At 45.4% G+C, this 22,892-nt stretch overlaps 1 protein-coding gene across 1 annotated transcript in view; it reads left to right on the top strand.

Moving 5' to 3' along the window:
• The window catches only part of PACS1 (phosphofurin acidic cluster sorting protein 1), a 1,518,728-nt gene that overhangs the window by 800,179 nt on the left and 695,657 nt on the right, over window positions 1-22,892 (top strand). Inside the window, exon 11 of the mRNA XM_086938495.1 lies at window positions 10,888-10,968. Within this exon, the coding sequence (XP_086794621.1) occupies window positions 10,888-10,968 (81 nt within the window). The remainder of the gene's footprint in view (window positions 1-10,887; window positions 10,969-22,892) is intronic.

Here is a 22,892-nt window from a genome sequence, read left to right as displayed (position 1 = left end):
TGTCCCTCGTTGAGTGAAGGCTGCCAATAGATCTATAAAATATTGATCCAACAATTTAACCAAGAAGTGAGACCCCTAGGGATGGGGGGCTTGAGAAACATTGTGTGCAGACATGGAGTCTTACCTGCAAGTGTGAGGGAAGCTGAAGAATTTCGGTGTTCTTCTTTGAATTGCAGTCTTTAAAATCTAAAGGATAATTATATACATGGAATAAAGCCAGTTGTATGAAAGTCTTATGGTAAATATATACAATGATGAGGCCAAAAGTAGTGACTTGAAAGCGCCACATAGGAAGGCTTACCTATGTAGATGAAGTCGTAGGCTGTTATGCGAGTAATCAGCCAGTGAGGGACACAAAAAGAATAGGTTCCACGAGGTAGGCCAGTCAATCAATCCTACAAGGAAAGCGTAAGGGAATTTAAAAGCGAAGTGTGGTATAGAATAGGAGATTTAAAAGCCATAGCAGGAGCTAATGAAGTTAGCCTGCTTACCTGGACGTGCCTGCACGTTTCATTGCAGTCTTGAATGAGGCTGCCCTGCTCGCGGTGAAATAGTGCACGGAGAGCAGCTTATGTTAAAGCGCGCACGCGCCCCTTCCTCCACTTTAACGGTGAGGTCCAAGAAGTTAATGGTTTCATTGCTGTAGGACATAGTAAACTGGATATCGCTGGATCTGCTATTAAGCCAGTCCCTGAATTAATTCAAGTTTGTTTCAGTGCAAGTTCATATCTTCACATCATCTATATAACGCTTTCATACTTCAATGTGGTCTATGAAAGGGTTGTTAGGATTATATAGATGTTCATCTTCATAAAAATCCATAAAGAGATTGGCTAGGCTGGGTGTGAACCTGGCCTCCATCACTGCCTTGGCATTGATAGTTGTACTGGTTCCTGAAGAAGAAATAGTTTGTTGTCATAGCAATGTCCAGCAGAGATACCAGGAATCCAGTTGGTATCCAGTGTGGTGTGGGATATTTATCTAGGGTTTGTCTGACCACCTCTAGTGCTGTTGATTTATCTGGTCTCTTGCTGTCAAAGTCGGAGATTTCAGTGTCAGTTGCACAGACGTGTGATATTTACCCCATGTTGCGCAACTCACAGTATGGATATCAAAAGGAGACTAGCTCTAGATTGGGTTTAATCTGACATTAATATGATAGATTACTGTTAATTACAGTTAATTACATAGCGACTCAGTAGTGTCTTGCCAAGTGGCAGTGGCACCTGTTGGGTGTCTTTAGAAAGCCCTCACCCACAGTGACATACCTGCTCCGCTGTAATCAGGCGTCGAAGCACACCCGGGACACGCTAGGTGTCACTGGGTGGGCCCGATGATGAAGCATGCCACCAACTAGGTTGGTGGGTGAGGGCTTTCTAAAGACACCCAACTAGTCTCCTTTTGATATCCATACATATAAACCGGGGATCTGGACTAGCTTTCTGGTCCTCTCTCTCCCTCTTGATTCTCGCGCAACTCACAGTGACATGCTGAGCAACATCTAGCTGCTGTCACTGGCCGCGCATGCCACCTATTTGCGCGCTTCAACGTAAGCTGCTCTCGACGCACTATTTAACTCTGAGCCGAGCAGCCTCATTCAAGACTGCAACAAAACGTGCTATTGCCTTTAAATCTCCCATTCTATACCACACTCCGCGTTTAAATTCCCTTAAGATTTCCTTATAGGATTGATTGACTGGCCTACCTCGTGGACCCTATTCAAATCAAATTAGTCTTTATTCGATATTTTTCAATCATAAAAAACACAATTACAGTACATACAATATAGATAAATATCATTAAATATTATGATTCCTTATAAACCCATATCATTAAATGATGAATATATCATTAAAACGTGTGATTCTGTGTAAAAGTTAATAGCATTGATTGATGTTAAACAAATAATCACTAGCATTGTTATATCCATAAAAATGTCAAATTTAAAAACACCAGCATAGTAAATGAATTATTCATAGGCTTACAATACACACAAGAGTTGCCACTATATATATATATATATATATATATATATATATATATATATATCAGCTAAATAATACGGAGTGGTGGCTGCAGTAGCCTCCAGGCTAATTCTTCTGAGGGCCCACATCCAGCTCAGAAACGTTGCTATTGCAACATCTTTGCATGTATCTGTTTTCAGGATACGCAGAGCTATTTGGCATGATCTTGTGCCGAGGTATAAAAAGATCGTCTTGAGCCATATATGTTGAGGGCCCTTGTATGCTGGACATATAAACAATATGTGGGCAATGGACTCTTCCATCATTAAACACATGAGGCAATTGGTGTCAAGTGCATTATGCCACTTTGACATAAATGATTTTATAGGGAAGGTACCATCTCTAAATTGATGATATAGTTTCCTGTCGCAAGGTCTAGCAATAAAATCACAATATGCTACAGGCCTAAATTCATACTTGTGTTCCAGGAAAATGCCTGTCAAGGAGGTACTGCTCACTAGTGACATGGACTTAAGGTTGACCATGTCCCTATTTAATAGTTTGTAGTTATTTTTCGATGGGAGCAGATTACCTACTGGGTCTTCCCACAAATGGCTGAGCCCCATATCAGCCAGTGAGCACTTGATCTTTTGCAGCCACTTAATTTTAGATGACATATCTGCTTCTCTAAAATGCTTCACTGCATTTGCATATGGTAATAACTCCGGTGTTGTCCATAATCGTCTCCAGTAGCCTAAGGGTCTAAAACCCGCAGCCAACTCTAATGAATTAAATCCAAAGCCTAGGAGTTGTGGTTTAAGGGGGGTCAATTCAGGAAGACCGGTTAGGGATCTCAAACACTTATTTTGGGCTAGGACTAAGGGAGTTAGATTTTCGAAGCCCCAAAGCTCTGCACCATAAATTAATGATGCCCTGATTTTCCCTTTATAGATCGTTAAAGCAGGCCCTACTGGTTTGGTATGGGAAAGTCAATGCTCTTTCAGTAGGGCTCCTGCTAGTTGGTTATGCCTGAAGACCAGTAGATCTATCTGGGGTTTCCAGTTCAGCCTCTTACCCATAGTTACACCCAAATATGTGAAGGTATCAGTTTGCTCCAAGGTAGCCTTATTCATATTCACTCTGCCCTTCACTGCTTTGAGTTTATGTAACACCATGAACTTTGTCTTATCGACATTTACTACTAGCTCATGGTCGTTGCAGAAAACGGTAAACCGGTCAAGGGCATGTTGCAGGGCTGATTGAGTTTTGGACAGAATTAAGGTATCATCTGCAAACATTAATAGAGGTACCTTCGAGCAGGCAAGAGTGGGAGCATCGTTTGGATAGGCAGTGTAGTATGTGACAACCTTGTTTATGAATAAGGAGAAAAGAGTACGGGCCAAAACGCACCTTTGTCTGACCCCCTTGTCTACTGTTAAGCCATCCGTTAGTTCGCCCTGTTGGCCCCAGCATACCTGCTGACTCATGCAGTTTAATAATAATAAGTAGGAGCTCAAGAGGCATTCCTGCTTCCATTAATGTGTCCCATAGCTTATTCCGGGGGACCAAATCGAATGCTGATTTTAGGTCTATGAATGCTGCCTAAAGAGTCCCCCCAGCTAGAATCCCAGTACTCCAGTAGATCATCATAAACCTGAAGACTTGGTCGATAGTGCTTACATGGGGGCGAAAACCAGCTTGAAAGGTGGATAGAATTTCATGGTCATCTATCCATGTGTTAACTCTACTCAACACGATCCTGGTCACTATTTTTTGTATTGTGTCGATTAGTCTTATTGGCCTATAATTACTTGGGCTGGCACGGTCCCCTTTTTTTATATTTGGGTATTATTTCTGCACCACGCCAGGATTTGGGGATAGCGGCTCCTCTGGCCAGGGCATTTGATAATGTATGAATATATTTGAGCCAATTAATTATATTGTGTTTAAATATATCGGCCGGGATTCAATCCGGGCTGGGGGCCCTACCAGTAGGAACAGTATCCAAAGCTCTTTCGTTCTCCCCTATTCCAAAGGTGAGTACATTGTCAGTGACTATTTCAGGGTAATGTATGTGGGTGCCTGGTGTGGCAGCAAATTGGGCCTGGTAGTGCGAGACCCATTGTTCTGGTGCCACATTATTGACTGGTGCAGGCCCTATATCTCCACTACCCCATTGAACTGTTTGCCAAAATTTACGCCAATTTTTCCCGTTACTTGCGTGCAACAAATCATTCAATTTTTTTCATCAAAATTCTTCTTTGCCATGCAGTGCGCTTTTTTGTATTCTGACCGTGCAATTTTGACCTCCTGTGGTACTCCCGACCTAATTGCTTGGTAGAGGTGCCTAAAAGCTGTCCTACATGCCCCGTCATACCACTTTGCTGACATTTGGGTTTCATGCCTGCTAGTTCTTTTATTCTTGGTAAAGAGGACTTTCAGCTTAGCAAAAAGGTCCTCATGTACCTTCAAGACAGAATAACCATGGGTGTCTAGGGTTGAGATAGTTGTTAGTGTATTTTCAACTGTTGTCTTTATCTGATCTAGAATATTACCATCTTCTAATACCACTGCCCATTTTAACCGGCGACAGTCTTGCCACATAATTACATCTGCTGTCACTATTTGATTTTGTGCCATTTGTGGTTCCAGACCCTTTATCTCTAGAGTTAGCAATAGGGGATCATGATCACTCTCCATTCTACGTGAGATCTTCATATCCAGAAGTCGAGGTTATAATTCTAGACTGATAAGAAAGTAGTAAATTCGGCTACTTTTTTTCCCATTGTTAAAGGTGTGATGGCCTTCGCTATTCACTACTAAGGCCACAGTCTTCATTGCCGAGGGGCTCGAAAGTGCAATTCAAATCGCCTGCAATTACCAGATGATTTTTCCCTCTAATGGCTTCAATAAAGGTATCTAGTTGGGAGACAGTTAATGATGCTTTCTGTTGGACCCGGCCCTTTGGGCAGGTTCACCCCTAGACTTTTTGCTTTTTTCTAGCCTGTTTCTGGAACCTGGTGTTGGTGATTCTAGGCCTCTGCGCACTTTTTTCACTGTGGTACAGTGTAAAGTGCTTGAGCTCTCTGTATGAAGAGTGAGTGACCTGCCCTCCCATAGGAATGAATGGGGAATATGTATGCCCATGGTAGTTCCTGTTGTGTGGGGAGTGCAGGGGTCGAGTTTGATATGTGTGAACTCGTGAGAATGAATGCTGCAAAATGATGTATGCAGCATGACTGTGTCTAGTCTAGAAGTACCACTTTTGGAAGTTGGCATAATTGTGTAAGTTGGTGCTAGCGTGTGATTGGCTGGTGAGTCTGCCCAGGAGTGCCTGGACCTGCTGGTGGATGGACTGTCCGGTTTGAGTAGGACAGGGTCTGCAGGGTCTGCAAGGCCCCAGAGGAGGGGGTCTGAGTCAGCCGTGGATGAAAGGCCCCTCTGCTGTCAGGGATGGGAGGAAAGAGCGTCTGGTGGTGCCGGGCCGTGCCTGTCACCCACCCTGCTAGCTCTCCTTCCTGACGGCCCACTGTCACCCCTGGCCCTGAAGCTGTCAGGAAGACGAAAACCAGAAACATTCCAGCACTCAGGGTCCCTTGCACGAAGTACTTCAATGGCATTTCTGGCTATAAGAAGGGGATGAGTCTCCTTCCAAGTTGTTCTTGTTCTAGCTCTTGTGGCTGACTTGGATCTACCAGGGGTGGGCGCTGCCCAGCCCCTGGGTGCCTGGATTCCTGGACTCCTGGGGGACCCTTCTGCCCTGCCTGGGCTGAAGGGGGGACTTGGCTTTGCCCCTGGGGAAGCTCTGGGACCTTGGCAGCATGGAGAAGCTGCCTTTTCCTGGGGAAAGCGCTGGAGTTGGTTCCTAGCGCCTGGAGGCGCTGTGCTTCGCCTGGAGCACCTGGGAGCGCTCTGCCTGCTGTCTGGCGCTTTGAGCGCTTCATTTCCCCCAAGCGCTTGAGAGCGCTTTCTCTGGACTTTCTAGCGCTCTGCCTGCTGTCTAGCGCTTTTCCTGCCCGTTTATAGCGCTGGATGCGCTGAGGACGCCTGCCTGCATTGATTTAATGATCTACGAGTGCCCACCTCGCTCTGCCGTGGTGGAAACAAACCACGAAGGGGGCGCGACCGGATTGGCCGAGACCCGAGGAGAGCCGTGCTCTGATTGGCCCGTGGATCGGCGAGGCCGCGCTGCCATTGGTTGGCGGCCTCGCGTCATGAGGGGCTCGTCGCAGGAGCCGCGACGCGATTGGCTGGGCCGCCCGGAGGCCGAGGAGGAGGAAGGACGCATGGCGGCCAGGAGAGGGCTGCTCCCGCTTCCCCCTGCCTGGGGGAAGCTCTGATGGTCGTTGCCGGTCTCCCGTGTGCAGAGGGAGACCGGATATTCCCCCGCCGCCACAGTGAAGCCGGCGGCAGGAGCAGAGAGCCCTCGCGTGCGGCCGCCGCCCGGAGGAGCCCCGCCCCGAAGACAGACCGGTGAGTTGGAAGGGCTAGGGGGGGGCTCGACGCGGCGGTTGTTGGTGCCGGAGAGTGGCACCGGGAGCGAGAGCACTAGGGCGGCCCCAGATGGCAGTGGGCCGCCCCAACGTCGCTCAGAGCCTGTAGAGGCTCCCACAACCCGGGGCAGTATTGGTGACAGAGTCCCCCGTGAGGGACTCCAACGAAGCGAGGAGGCTTTGGGCGGTCCCGCTGGGCAGAGGGCCGCCCCGACGATCGCGGGGCATATTACTTGGAGCCCTGTGAGGGGCTCGTGGCCGCATGTTGTCTAGTGAGCCTGTTGAGGCTCAGAAGGGCGTTTCCTTGATTCGAGTCCCCCGTGAGGGACTCCAACTGCCTAAGTCATGTTCAGAGCCTGTTGAGGCTCTTGGGGGCCACGTCAGTTAAGCGGGGGCATCGGGGCATATTGCCGGTGCTCGCCCCCTCCTGCCTGGGAGGAGCTCATGTCTAGAGTCCGGTGAGGCTCATGGGGGCACCATTGCTTTAAGAGCCTGTGTGGCTCCAACGGTTGGCATCATTGCTTTAGAGCCTCTGAGGCTCCAACGTCTGGGGCATGTGCTATGCCCAGAGCCTGTGTGGCTCCAGCAGTGGCGCAGTTGGCGCCTAAGGGCCAGTGAGGGCCCTGGCGCAGTTTTATTGTTCTCCAGGTGCCCAGCACTTAGTGGGCACCTGCTACGTTTAGGCTTTTTGGTACTTTGAGACTGGCGCTGCATGGCAGCGCACCCTGACACTGAGACTCAGGGCGTCTGAGCCCCAACAAGGCCGTTGGCCCAGGGACTGCCACCGGTGGTGGCTTATGTGAGTTTGTGCGCAATCATATGGTTATTGCACCTCTGAATGTGATCTTTTGCATCATGTGTTATTCCTGCACCTCTGAAGGTTTTTAGGCCTCATGTGATTTTTGCGCTATTGCTTTACTCTTGACACCTCTGAATGTTGGATGCATTATGTGTCTTTCTTTTCATGCGCTGCACCTCTGAATGGTTTAGTCATCATGTGTCTTCTTGCGCTGCACCCCTGAATGTATTGTGATTACATCATGTGCTCTGTCCTTAACACCGCTGAATGTGTAGGTCTATACATCATGTGTTTTCTTTCTTTGCTACTCCTCTGAATGTATATTCATGCATCATGGGTAATGTGTTCTGATTTATACCCCTAAGTGGATTTTATCCTTAGGTGGTTGTCCTTTATAATACAGGGGGTCCTAGTGAGGTCCTGGTTACCTGCGTGACATGCTCCTAAGGTGTTTAGGGTTGCGTAGTGTGTACTTACCTGTTCCCAGTAGTTACTGGATGTGATTCATAACTGTTACTTTGTGCTACAGTGATTTTATATGCTTATTCTAATTTCTGACAAGTATTTCTATTTCGGAAAGTGTTGAATATGACAGTGGCCCATGTGGCCCTGTCTTGTGAATAATCCCATGTGAATATTGCCCGTGCCAATTGGCACCATGTATATGTGTGATTTTATCTGATGTGCTTTTACAATACAAAGGGTATTTTTATAATAACCTTGTGTGGAGTCTCTCGTTTGTGGTGTACCTAGTATGTTGTTGCTATTGTGCGCTGACGCAAATGCTTTACACGTTGCCTTCGAGTTTAGCCTAGACTGCTCGTGCCGAGCTACCAAGGGGGTGAGCAGGGGTTATCTTGGCGTGTGACTTCCTTGCCCTGACTAGATTGGTGGTTTCTGCCTGGCTTTGGCGTCAGCCTTAGCCTACCAGAAATAGCCAGTTCTAACACTTTCCCACCCGCCAGCCCTCTCGCTTACAGATTGATCAATATTAAGTCTGGGTCATAATCAGGTTGAATTTTAAGGGCCAAAATGTCAGGACTGTTGATTAATAAGTCTTCAACCTGATAACCGGAATGTTGTCTAACCCAGATAATAAGCCCCCCACAAGGTCTCCCTTTATGTCTTACAGTGGCCGATTTGCCAAAGGCCAAATAATCTGGATAAAAAATCATGTTCTGTGACCATGTTTCCTGAAAAGCAATGATATCGTACCCCTCTATAAAAAATGTGACCAATCAGATGACGTAGTCTTAGATGGTAGTCCGGCAATATTCCAAGAGATAAAAGTTAATAAGGAAGGAGCCAGCCTACCATTTGATGCTGGGATGTCAGGATCTCAGTACTCTCTGATTGATTGAAATTAATTATCTACGATCCCACATCAGTGACGGGAGAAAAAGTCGGCTGGATAACAGTGCTCTCTGCCAGAGTTAAGATGGCTGGTTGTAGTCAGTCACATGCTTCTAAGTCAAGTAAAGGGGCAAATCTATTAGCAAGACTGAAATCTGTGAGTCTGCGTAAGCTTCTTGGGGATGCTCTTGGCTGTCTCAACACGCAATGTGGGCCTCTCCCTTTTGTAGGATGGGAGTGAGGTCTATAAAAGAAACACAGTGGCAGGACAGTGATTTTGTCAGAATAGCTTTCTAAGTTATTACCCAAATAATCCAAGAGAAGTCTAACAATATGCTAATTATTAAAGTTAACAGCAACACAATCTCCCCCCACTTCCTTCCTGGAGGGTCCTATCCAGGCATATCTTCTAGCCATAATCATTTGACTATGTATATCCCCATTCCAAATTCCTACACCCTTCAGACGTTGGTTCAACCAGTGCATAACTCTGAACAATAATTGCTCTGTGGTTTCGGTCTGTCCTTCCCGCAGTACTGGTACATTCCCCAGGACCACCACCAGTGGAGCAGCTGCTGGCGGAAGATGTAGGGTCTGGGAACCCTCTTTAGAAGTGCTATATTCTAATCTTACGGAATGCCTCATAAGTTCTGGTCCGTTCATCCCTGGTGTCAAACTGTCCCGTCTTGCTGTTACACAGTTAGTGTTGGAGTTAGCCATTACAGTATTGTTTGCAACTGTCGCTGAAATGGAACCTTTGTTGCCCAATAGGCTACCGTTAGATTGGGCGAATTCACTCAAACTATTCGTTGTCTATTCATTTTGTGTCCCTGACTGGCTGATTACTCACCTAACAGCCTACGACTTCATCTACATAGGTAAGACTTCCTATGTGGTGCTTTCAAGTCACTACTTTTGGCCTCATAATTGCATATATTTACCATAAGATATTCATTCCAAGTTTATATTTATCCTTTAGATTTTAAAGAAAAAGAATGCAATTCAAAGAAATACACCGACATTCTTGACACTTCATGCCTGTATGCAATCTTTCTCAAATCCCCCAACCCTTGGGGTCTCCCGTCTTGGCTAAATTGTTTGATCTATATTTTATAGATCTATTGGCAGCCTTCACTCAACGAGGGACACCAAAGGGAGCCCACCCCCATGTTGGGTGAATAATTGGTATTTCTACACCACCAACTTCTTAGTTGGAACACACTTTGATACTTTCACTCCTTACTTTCAGGCTGTCATCCCCTTTCTCAGTCCTGAAGAAGACCCGCTATGACACTCTAATAATGCCTTGTCAGGGTCGAAACGTCTACAATAACATATCGTTCAGCTCTACCAAGTCTCTGGGTTCGAATTAATAAGCAAATGTGCTATCTACCAGAGATATTGTTTTCTTTGTCATTCTGACCACCATTCAGTTTTTCTCCTTTGATATATTTGTACATAATTTCACTTTATGTATGCACCTCACCACCATCACTGAGCACCCAATGCCCCTTTAATACATGTCACTTCAATATTGTATCTCATATTGACAGCTCTTTAAATACTTGTAAATATATATGAAAGCTTCAATTTACATAAAATTATAATTTTGCAAGTGTCTACTAGCCAGTGTTTTGCATTTTTGTGTTCCAACACCATTGAATGTATGTGCTATTATCTAACTGAAGCAATTGCTACGATTTCTGATTTGCTTATTATGTATTAAGTAACCATTATTTGATTCACTTCATTATTTGTTAAGCAATTGTATTCTCTCCAACAAAACCATTGTAGCTTCGTATATACTTACCCGTGGTTATGAGGGACACAGGGTTACCCCACTGTGGTTATACTTCCTGAAACTGAGACATATTGAAATGCTCTCCAGCAATACATGTGAGAGTAGATTCAGTACTCTGCTCATCACCAGGATAAGAAATCAGGTAGTTAGTTCAGCAATGCCATTTATAAACTTTTACCACTTCAAACACAAGCCCACGAACACCTCAACTGACAATTATATAATTTCCACATCTCAACCTTCCACAGACATCATAAGATTAAAAAAAGAAGCACATCATGTTAAAAAAAACACTTGATCACTGTGTTGGACTTGATTATTCCCTACTTTTTTCACACACTCTTAACATTTCCCACACAAATTCACACAGATGCACCGTGAAGACCGTAGAATGGTCTTGGTGAGGCCAAAACTGTTAGTGATGCGCTTCTTTCTTCTCCCACATAGTGCACTGCTACTCTTTATTTTTTCTTTCAGATGGAAACGCCCATGGTGGACAAGATAAAAACCTCACGAAGTAAAAACCTAGAAGATGGAATTGCGGAAATTGAGTCATTGGTAACCATCTTTCTCCCATCTTCTGTTTTTGTTTGTGAAAATAGTGATGTAAAGTGAGGCATAGATTTGGGATGGGAAAGGGGGTGATGTAACCCGGGCAGGACATCCTCTCTTTCTGATGGTATGTACTGGAATAATGATTACCTGTTTGAGTATATGAAAGTCTCAGTCAAAGTCTAGGGTTTCTTTTTCATTTTTGCGCTCTAGACAAGTAGCTGATCCTGTGGCCTTTCAATGTCAACTTCTTGTCCAGTTAGTCAGGTGAATTCTTGTTGGTTTGGCTCACGGACTGTGGTCATTGCTGTGATCAGCAATGCACTTTCTCATTCCAACGTATGGGTTATTAGAAGGCTCTGCATATTCTGTATGTTTAGACTTTGTCAGTTAGGATTATCTAATTTTTCTTCCTTTTGGTTTGAGCATTTGAAGTTTTTTTTCTTCTGTATAAATGTGTTGTCCTTAATTGATGAAGGAGCATATCTGTTTATAATTTGATCTTGTACTGAATTTCTATTCACTAGTTTTTCACATGCTTCAGCCAGACATTTGCCAAACCTTATGCCCTTTTATACATGGTTACCTGAGTATCTTCTATTTATCCTCTATGCAGCTCTACTTGAATATCATTAGAGCAACTCAGCACTTCACCTCTTTATTTGTATTATTGTTCTGCATCATAGGACTTTCATTGACAGTCAAATATTAGAAAAGTATTTCCTGCTATGTGCAGGGACTACAGAACACTATTTCCACAAATTATTTCAGAAGAGTGTGTAGAAATTAAACACGTCCAGTGTACAATAAGTAAATAAATAACATAAAAAAGACACCCCCTCAGTCGCCTATCTAGGCTGAATGTTTTCCCAGAATTAAATTCCTATAGTTTGAATCCAATTACAAAACAGCATTGCAATATCTTAATCATTGACTCCTGCTAAAATATGTGTTCTTCGAGGGTATAAGGTGGTCTGATAGGCATTACATTAAAATAGGGCAAACAAAGGTCATCTGTGCCTTTTACGAAGCCTAGGTATTTCCAATACCAGAATGAACAGTACTGGCAGGTACCTCTCACAGCCACTTCTTTTTACAGGCTTGTGATTGGGACTTAGGGACATTGTGTGTGTTATTCTTTTTTTTTTTTTAACTTTTTATTTAGTAGTTGAATTATAGCACATCACAGTTACACCGGATCATATTGCAATATGGTGGCCCCTCGTAGGTGGCCATGTCTCTTTTCGGGTGTTAACTTTGAATTATTCCTCACAGCATAGCTCTTATACCTGGTTAGTCTAAAGTCCCAATCCCCCCCATGCTAAGTATCTAACTTGGCTCCCGCCTCCCCCACATTTTGAATAGTCATCCCCCGGTACTGTATCAATGGCTTGGGTGTTATTCTTATCCACTTTCCACTGCTTTTTCCGTTTGAACCTTAGATTTGTAATCCTTATGTGAATTTGTTCATCACTGGAATATATTCTCGGTCACTTTTAGCTTTTCCTGTGAGATTTTCAGTCACAATGCCCTCACTTTTTGTAAAGTGCCCTTCGTGTGGCAGGAGAAATGCAGCTTCAGATACCCTTTAGGTCTGCTTTCCAAATATGAATTTTGTGTATAAATGCCCACAATAAAACTGAAAGAACATAAGAACATCAGACTGTGGGGCAAGCTCGGGTGACTGAAGTGTAAAGAGAAAAAGACAGCAAAGCGGACCTCCCCAGAAAGTTCCATATCTATTTCGTCTAATCTCTCAGCCTCAAATGACTCATGAAGGAAGAGATCCAGGTAGAAAACATCCAGACTGGAAGAAAAAGAGAGTCCTAGTCATTCCCGCCACTAAAGCCCAGTCTGTCCCACTAAAAGAGATTGACACCAGCTAGAAGTACATTACTAACATATTTCCCATCTGGAGTTGGATCTTCAGCGACATGGACGCTGAAGTACCACCACTATTCAACATTGGGAATATCTTGGATGTCGTATTCTTGCTTAATTTAAGAACACTTGTTGAGATGTGCTTTGTCATTGAGATGGATATAGACATCAAAGCACTTGACTAAAAGCATTATACAACAACAACAAAAGAGTGTTCCTGTTCTGATTTGAATGGAAAGGATGCACAGAGCACAAGGAACCAACAAAGCCCATTTGGTTTGTTAAGAAAGCCCTCACTCACCGACCTGGTCGGTGACTTGCTTCATCATCGGGCCCCACCGGGTGTGACCGAATGCCACCCGGTGTGCTGCGACGCCAGAGTTACTGCGGAGCTGGTCTTGTGAGGGTGGGAGGGCTATGTGAAAGATTATGTGGATAGTGTGAAGTGGTGAATTAAAATTGCCTTGTATGTATCAAAAATTCTTTTAATCAGAGATCATCAAGGACAAGGTTAAAAAATGTGATGGTAAGTAAGGCCAACTAATTGGATGGTCTACTCCCACTAGCATTAAGTGACAACGTGAATGGTCAACATGAACATGTTTCAGCCGGTTTGGTATAATTAACCTGGCATTCGTCAGGACCTAGAGTGTAAACCTCGGCGGTATGGGCACTCTAAGGCCCACCCAACCAGAGGACTTGAAAGTGAAAAAAGTCTGTGAAGTGCAAAAAACGAGGGGGCATCACCACCCAAGGGCAGGACGCACACAGCCTCAAGTCTCTAAATTTTAGAGACCAAAAGTAAAAAGCACTTCACAAGGGATGAAAATCCACCCCATAGACCGTTCGGCGAGACCCGGTTCCGAGGGCTGAATAGGTGTACCTACAGGAGACGGGCGCCGTGGGCGATGTGCCAAATGCGCCGTCCCCTCCCTCCCGCGGTCTATGGGGTGGATTTTCATCCCTTGTGAAGTGCTTTTTACTTTTTGTCTCTAAAATTTAGAGACTTGAGGCTGTGTGCGTCCTGCCCTTGGGTGGTGATGCCCCCTCGTTTTTTGCACTTCACAGACTTTTTTCACTTTCAAGTCCTCTGGTTGGGTGGGCCTTAGAGTGCCCATACCGCCGAGGTTTACACTCTAGGTCCTGACGAATGCCAGGTTAATTATACCACACCGGCTGAAACATGTTCATGTTGACCATTCACGTTGTCACTTAATGCTAGTGGGAGTAGACCATCCAATTAGTTGGCCTTACTTACCATCACATTTTTTAACCTTGTCCTTGATGATCTCTGATTAAAATAATTTTTGATACATACAAGGCAATTTTAATTCACCACTTCACACTATCCACATAATCTTTCACATAGCCCTCCCACCCTCACAAGACCAGCTCCGCAGTAACTCTGGCGTCGCAGCACACCGGGGTGGCATTCGGTCACACCCGGTGGGGCCCGATGATGAAGCAAGTCACCGACCAGGTCGGTGAGTGAGGGCTTTCTTAACAAACCAAATGGGCTTTGTTGGTTCCTTGTGCTCTGTGCATCCTTTCCTTTCAAATCAGAACAGGAACACTCTTTTGTTGTTGTTGTCTAATATAGTTTGGGGACTAAGAGTGTTCGTGACTCTCCCTATCTCTCTTGTTGTTGATCAATAAAAGCATTATACTGCATCACTTTTGACGACATCAAGAGTATCAATTTGTTGTGCATCTTCAGTAGTAGCAGTATCACAGCCAAATAAGAGCGAAATAAGAGAGACCTATTATCTTCTACTTCAGAAGTGACATTAGCCCCTCTTGGGCCCTCATCTTTTAAGATTAAAGTGATAGCTCCAGTACAGACCTCCCCGAGACTTTTGAATCTGCCTCCAGTGATGACTCCGAAGGTGATGTTCTCAAGACTATTCTTAACGTCTCCAATCAGAAAGAAATCTCCCTCTCCTGTTAACTCAACTTAGCCTCCACATTTGTCACTGCCTCTGTTGGATAGTCTTCACAGGATTATCATCCGCCAAAGAAACCTAGATAGAAGAGATTTCCTTCATGGTCAGTTCGAGGTGTGCAGGATGGAACACAGACATCTCATTATATACACACCATTCTCTTTTGTTGGATCACCAGCTAAGTTGGTACCATTCTGGGAGCCTGACCCGACAGTCGGTGTTGCACTCAAAATAGTCAGGTAAGTCCCACAAACAAGATCTGTTTTTCAGGGGATGTCAAGTCTTCCCTCATGGCCATGCCCTTCGATGCTCTTGCCTGTTTGGAGAGAAGGCGGATTCAGTGCTGGAGCGCTTTAAGAACAGCAGAGCTACAACCAGGTCCTTGGGCTTGTCAATGGCCTCTCACGAAGCCCAATCCACCTTCTATCCCTTTTGTAGCCTTGCCAGCCTTTTCCTGGCTGAGGGCACGGGTCCCACAAACAACATGGGACTGACGGCCAATGGTCAAGTCACTCCACCACTCCCCTGGCAACCGCTGGCTCAGAGCCTCTGTAGTTTGCTCTCCGACTATCATGGCACCCAGTGTGAGGCAGGATACACCATTATCTTCCCCACTGGTGGTCAGTGACCTCAAACAACTGGGTTCTCCAGATCGCCAAAGGGGCGACTCCCTCCCCTTCGTGACTACCCAAACACCCATGTTTGATCGGCTGACAGAGGACCACCTCTCCTTGCTCTGTCAAGAAGTGCATGCTCTCTTTGCCAAGAGAGTCATAGAGAGGGTGCCTGTATCAGAAGTAGGTCATGGTCGGTATTCCTCTACTTTTGGATGTAAAAGAAGGATGGAGAACTTCATCCCATACTAGATCTGCACTTTCTCTACCTCCTCTTGAGAAAAGAGAAATGTAAAATGGTCACGCTCTCCCAAGTCCTGTCTGCCATCAACCTAGGAAACTGTATGGTAGCGTTGGACTTGCAGGACGCATATTGCCACATCGTTGTCCTGAGTGCCCACAGATGTTACCTGCGGTTCACAGTGGACTAAGAGTACTTTTAGTTTGTGATGCTCCATTTCGGCCTTACCAGCAATACGGCTCGTCTGCGGAGGTCGAGGAATCCAATCTTGCCCTGGCTTAGTGATAGGCTGTTGAAGGAGGGCTTGCCCCAGGCAATCATCTCCCCCTTCAAACTACGCTGGGGTTCACTATCAATGTGCCAAAGTCACTCCTGACTCCAACTCAGATGTTCCTTTTAATCGGATCTGTTCGGGACACAGGGCAGTTTCGACCTAAACCCCCACGCAGCAAGTCCAACATATTCAAGCTATTATTCTGATTTTTCAGCCTCTATCCTGGATTATGGTGAGACTGACTCTAGGGGTTTCGGGCCTCATGGCCTCCTGCATCTTGCTGGTTACTTGTGCCCATTGGCATATGCTGTCTCTGCAGTGGGACCTGAAGTCCCAGTGAGCACAGCATCAGGGGTATCTCTTGACATGGTCCAGATCTCATAGGGGACTGCAAAAGATCTGCAGTGGTAGCCTACTCTCCCTTCCTAACTGGAGCTAACGGTAGTGACAGACATATCACTCCTGTGCAGGGGTGGCCATCTGGGAGAGGTGGAGATCAGAGTTCTCTGGTCTCATACACTGTCAGTGCTCCACTTCAACTTGTTGGAGCTTCGGCCGAGTCGCTTGGAACTGAAAGCCTTTCTTCTAAGGTAAAGAATCTGCAGCTAGAATTCTCTGTCAGATGAACAAGTTACTTACCTTCGGTAACGCCTTATCTGGTAAAAATTCCTCTAGCTGCAGATTCCTTACCAAGTCTCCCATCCTCCCCGCTCTGTGAAATAATTGTGGTGCAGAGAACACCCTTTCAAGGGCCTAAGTTTGTCACACAAGTGATCAGTGCTCATCATGGTTCTTCTCTCCTGGTGTGGAAATTCGGAAAAGTAACTAATGTCATTGTGCCGAGGTGGCTCCTGTACAGGTACCATGCGCGTCACTTCTGGTGCCGATGCCATGCAAAGCTGAACAATGCCATCTACTGGCCGCAGGGCTACTGTTCGAAACTTTTCTGGATCCAGTCTGAAACCTCTGGATAATTCTATGATAAGGACTCTATCGCTAGATTCTCTAGCAGATAACGTCTTACCAAAGGTAAGTAACTTGTTTGTTTACCTGACATACATAGGAGGAAATGGTTGACATGAAAAAGAAAACAATAAGGCCAAAGAACAGGAACAGATTTTGCCAGTGTCAGATACAGCACAAAGACTACAGATACTAGCAGAGGGTTCAGTTTCTTTGCCTGCCTCATAAGCAACACCAACCACAGTAAAAGTACTCTTACCATCATGAGTGAGGGACCAAATTAAGAACTTCCATTAGCCAGCAGTCTTCCAGATGGTCTGGATGTCCTTCTTCTCCCCCCTCTGTACTATCTCTTAACAGTGAAGAGTGGCAGAGCACAACGAGCTACAAATTGGTCACAACAATTGTGCAGAAGGGGGCAGTATTTGCTTTTTTTCAGAAAACGACTACTCAACATCATCACACCAACTAGCCAACCTGCACAGGGAAGAAAACAAGTTACTTACCTCTAACTGCGGTTATCCAGTATTGGTATCTTTCATAGATTCACATGCATGAATCATTCCCCGTCGCCGAGGCGGGAGTCCCACTGTAATTATATATACAAAAGCAGTGCCTTAAAATAATCTGTAGTAGGCTGACAAGACTATAGACCCCAAAAGGCCCAAAACTTAGCAGCCTATATACCTCATTGTATGAAAAGAACTGAAAGTAGTCCCAACCAATCAGCTGTAAGCACCCTCTAGAACCTTCCCAGCAGAGGCAGTTCTCCTAAGATTTTCCCAGCACAAGTGAGAAGTATTTATCCCTAATAAAGAACTGTTCTGCCGGGGAGGAGGGTGGGTGCATGTGAATCTATGAAAGATACCAATACTGGATAACCGTAGTTACAGGTAAGTAACTTGTTTTCTTATCCAGTATTGGGGTATGTTTCATAGATTCACATGCCTGAATCAGAATAGCAAGCAGTAAACCCATATCTGTTGTTTGTGGAAGGTGGGAGACAAAGCGTAATTCTATATATCCCCACTCATCCAGAAGGTTATAGAGCACTAGAAATGCAAATATACATAAATGTAGAAAACCTTCTAAAAATAAAGAATTATATTCAGATAACATTTTTCATATTTAAACAGCATTTGACAAGCAAAACATTACAGTATATAAATCACTCTCTTATGTCCTGAATAGAATAAGAGAGACCTTTAAAAGTCTAACCTTAATGAAGAAGATGCTGCAGCACCGCTTGTCCCACTGCTGTATCATCATGTGATGCCGATTGCAAGCAGTAATGCTGTGTAAAGGTATGGACACTCTTCCATGTCGCAGCCCGGCAAATGTCCGCAAGTGTGACTCCGGCAAATAATGCTGGAGACGCCGACATCATTCTGGTGGAATGTGCTTTTACCTTTCTGGCTAAAGGCTTGTTAGCTTTCTTGTGACAGAATTGTATTACACAGAATTGTATTACTGAAGATAACCACCTGGCTATCGTTGCTTTCATTACAGCTTGTCCCAGCGCAACTGGACCATAAGCAATAAATAACTGGTTAGATTTCCTTATGTCTTTAGTTTTCTAAAAATAGAACTTTAGACATCGATTCACATCCAGAGAGTGTAGGGCCTTTTCTGCCGGTGTGACAGAATCCGGGAAAAAAGTCTTTAACTTAACCGGCTGGTTTAAATGAAATTGAGATGGTACTTTAGGAATGAATTTTGGATTTGTTCTCAAGGTGACATATTCCTTAGAGAAATGAAGGATTGGTTCCGAAATGGCGAAATTCTGAATCTCACTCACCCTCCAGGCTGAAGTGAGAGCTAGTAAAATAGCCACTTTCCAGGTTAAAATTTTTAATTCAGCTCTATGAATAGGTTCCAAAGGCCACCTCATTAACTGGGACAAGACACTATTGAGATCCCATTCAGGAGGTGGAAGTCGAGTTGGAGGAAAGGCTCGAAACAACCCTTTCAGAAATTGCTTTATCAGTGAGGAAGAACATAGTGAAGGCTTGTTCGAGCTTCTTCTGAATCAGGATATGGCGGCGAGATGTACTTTAATAGAAGAGAACACTAGACCCGCCTTGGCTAGTGAAAGCAAGTAAGGTAGGATAGCTTCAGGTGGAGCTTGAAGAGAATGGATATTATTTGCTTCGCACCAACAACAGAAGCGTTTCCATTTGAAATGGTACATTCTGATAGTACTCGGAGCACGGGCTTGAGACAGAATTGCTCTGCAGTCTGCAGAAATCTGGAGATCTTTAAACTCTAGGAAGTCAGGAGCCAGGCGTGCAAGTGCAGCGATTGTGGATCCAGGTGCAGAATCTGACCTCCTTCCCTTGACAGCATGGCAAGTGTTGGCTTGAGACGAGTTGGAGGCTGTTGAGATAGCAGGAGCAGTTCTTGGAACCAGTACTGTCTCGGCCTGCGAGGAGCAATGAGGAGAAGAGTGCAATGTTCCCTCTTCATCTTTTGCAGAATCCTTGGTATTAACCGTATCGGGGGGAAAAGCGTATGCATAGATTCCTGTCCATCTCATGGACAGGGCATTCCCTCTTGACCCCCGTTGAGGAAATCTGCTGGACTAAAGCAGGCATTTGCTGTTCTGTTGCGTCGCAAACAGATCTAGAGTTGGTGTTGCCCATCTCTGAAAGATCTTGTTCACCTGATCTGCAACCCCCTTTACATGCTCCGCTCTGAGGGTTATGCCGTGTTGTATAACCCACTCCCACATCTCTTGAGCTTCCTGCGACCGAGATAGGGATCTCGTTACCCCTTGCTTGTTGATGTAAAACATGCTGGTGGTATTGTCCGTACGCACCAGCACTAAAGAATTTGCAATTCTCGGAAGGAACGCTTGCAGAGAAAGGAAAATGGCTCTTAATTCGAGACTGTTGATGTGTTTCTGCCGATATTGATGAGACCATCGGACTTGAATCTGGGGTCCTGGAGATGGCCTTCCCATCCTTCCATGGATGCATCCGTGGTCAGAATGAACTCCGGAAGGGTTTGAAGAAACGTGAGACCCGGAGACAGATTGCTTTCTTTTGACCACCATTGAAGAGCATGCTTCATTCTGGGTGTCACTTTTATGCGATCATCGAAAGGCCCCCCTATTTGTTGCCATTGTCAGTGCAACTCCTCTTGCAGTGGCCTCATCCTGATTCTTGCGAAGGGGACTAGACTGATCGCTGAAGAGCACCTCCCTAGAAGAGACTCATATGTTCGGACAGAAAGTAACTTTCTTGTTGAGATTTGTCTTGCCAGTTTTTGAAGTTTGTTCTGCCGTTCCAGAGACAAGAACAATTTGCACTGTTTTGGTGTCCAGTGACACTCCCAGAAAGGTGAACACCTGTAGGGGCTGCAATTGCGATTTCTTTGCATTGAGAGTGAGGCCTAGATTTGAGAATAAACGAAGGGTGCTTCTGACCGCTTGTCTTGTGATCTGTATCGATGGTCCTTTGAGCAGCCAATCGTCGAGATATGGGAAGACCTGCATCCCCTGGGACCTCAATGTTGCAGAAACTGGGGCTAAACATTTTGTGAATATTCTTGGTGCCGATTTCAGCCCAAATGGGAGCACCTTGAATTGAAAGTGGACACCAGCCACTGTGAACCTTAGGTATTTGCGATGTTTGGGGTGTATAGGAATATGGAAGTAAGCGTATTCCAAGTCCAGAGAAGCCATAAAATATCCTTCGTTGAGACAATTGAGAACATCTGCCAATGTAACCATGCAAAAACCCTGTTTCTTCAAGAATTTGTTGAGTTTGCGCAGATCCAGAATTGGGCGCCACTCTCCCCACTTTTTCTTTATAAGGAAGAAGCAAGAGTAGAATCCTCTTCCTTTCTGCGAGATTGGAACCTTCTCTATGGCTTTCTTCCGAAACATGTTTAAGGCCTCTTTGAATAGTAATTGAAGACAAGGGTAAGGGGGGCCCTTGGGCGGGGTCGTAGGTGGTTTCTTTACGAACTCCAGAGTGTGTCCTCTTTCCACTAGGTTGAGGACCCACTGGTCTGATGTGATGTTCCGCCATTGTTGGTAAAAGGCGGAGATCGTCGCGCCCACAGGCAGGAAAGGATTGTGGACTAGCATCCGGCATAGCTCATTGACGTTTGTTTGAATCTCGTCCTTGATTATTTGATCTTCGTCTGCCTCCCTGACTAGAGAAATTGCTGGAGGAAGATTGCCTGTATGAAGATTAATACGGTTGCTTATACTGCGACTGGTATTGCCTGTTCTGTTGATTGAGGTAATTTCCTCTGGAAGAAAATCCACGACCTCTTGCTCCTCTAAAAGAACCTCTTTTATATTGCAGCGTACCAAGTGATTTTGCGGTGTCTGTATCTGTCTTGATGGTTAGTAAGGCGTCATCTATGTGCTTACCGAAGAGCGAGTCCCCGTCGTAAGCCATATCGAGGATTTTTGTTTGCACCTCCGGTCTGAAGGAGGTTGCTCCGAGCCAGCCCTGTCGTCTGAGCACCGCAGCACCCGCTAACTGACGAAAGTTAGTGTTTGCGATGTCTAGGGCACAATCTAATATTTCAGAAGCCGCCCTCTCTCCTTCAAGCACTATTTTACGTACTTGCTGACTATCTTCCGGTATCAATTCTAGGAATTCAGATAGTTTCGACCACATCTGTAGGTCATAGCGGGCAAGAATCGCAAGAGCATTTGCTGCCTTGATGGAGGATGCAGCATTGGTGGAGAACTTCTTGCCTATTAGATCCAATCTCCTGCCCTCTTTGTCCGGTGGTGTTGAGATTGGTGTGGGTGGATTTTTGGACCTCTGTTGAGCAGCTTGGGATATCAGAGTCCGGATGTGGGTGGTCCACCAAACAAGATGGAGTGTCTGGCGGTGCTCTATACTTCTTCTCAATACGAGGAAGAACTGCCGGGATAGAAGCGGGTGTCTTCATAATCTTAAGACCTTCCTTCCAAATAAATTCTATAATGGGTATGGCCCTGGTGATCTTCCTATACTCCTCTTTCAAGTCATGCAAAAAATATTCCGACTACTCAATAGTAACTGGTAGCTCAAATCTTGTAGCAGCCCTTTGCATGATATTGTGAAAACCGCCAATGTCCTCCGGCATGGAATCGGAGGGTTGCGGCAAAGGAGACAAAGGCATGGGTATTACATAGTTATCCCACGGATCCGCAGGTGTGTTGTCATGAGGCAACTCGCCTTCTTCTCTTCCTTCCTCGTCGGAAGAGGAAGTATCCCGATCCTCTTGTGGTGTGGGTTCTGCAGTGTGTCTTGGCGACACTGAAGGCTGCGGTGGTGGAGGCGAAGGTACGTCTAATGGTACCGGAGATACAATTGGCGTGGACGGTGTAGGTGGGAACCTTAGGCGATAGTCTGCCAACATGGCCTGTAAGTCCTGTATCAACGAAGGAGGAAGATGACTTGACTCCTCCGAACGTGGCGCTCTGTATTGTTGTCTATAGAAAGGTGTAGATAAATCTTCTTGGTATTAATGCTCCTGTATATCCTCTTCTTCATCCTCATCCTGACATTTTATTTGTAATTCGGATGGATGGCATGCAATCCCAAAGGGACCCTCATCTCCATCATACTCATCAGATTGCTCTTGTTCCACGTAGGTTTCTAAAATCTGCAATGGTAGCTGTGGAGAAATATTGGAGTAGTCTTGCCTATGATAGGTTTTTATCTCAAAATGAGTATATGCTATAGGTGAGGCATGAGACACCTGAGTTTGAGAAGGTGCAGGTGGAGTCTTGGTGATGACTGGACTCTTTGCTGGAATGGCCACCGACGAGCTAGTCGTTGACGGACTCGTCGTCGATGGGATTGTCGTCGACGGTGGTACTGCAGATGGACTTGTCTACGACGGGGCCGTCGTCGACGGGGCTGTTGTCGATGGACTCTTCGTTGACGAGGCTGTCGTCGATGGACTCTTCGTCGACGAAGCTGTCGTCGACGAAGCTGTCGTCGACGAGGCTGTGGTCGACGAGGCTGTGGTCGACGAGGCTGTGGTCGACGAGGCTGTCG

This window comes from Lissotriton vulgaris, chromosome 9 (assembly GCF_964263255.1).
Source record: "Lissotriton vulgaris chromosome 9, aLisVul1.2, whole genome shotgun sequence".
Taxonomy (NCBI): Eukaryota; Metazoa; Chordata; class Amphibia; order Caudata; family Salamandridae; genus Lissotriton; species Lissotriton vulgaris.
Note: the sequence above shows the minus strand (reverse complement) of the source record. Positions and strands in the feature narration are given on the sequence as shown.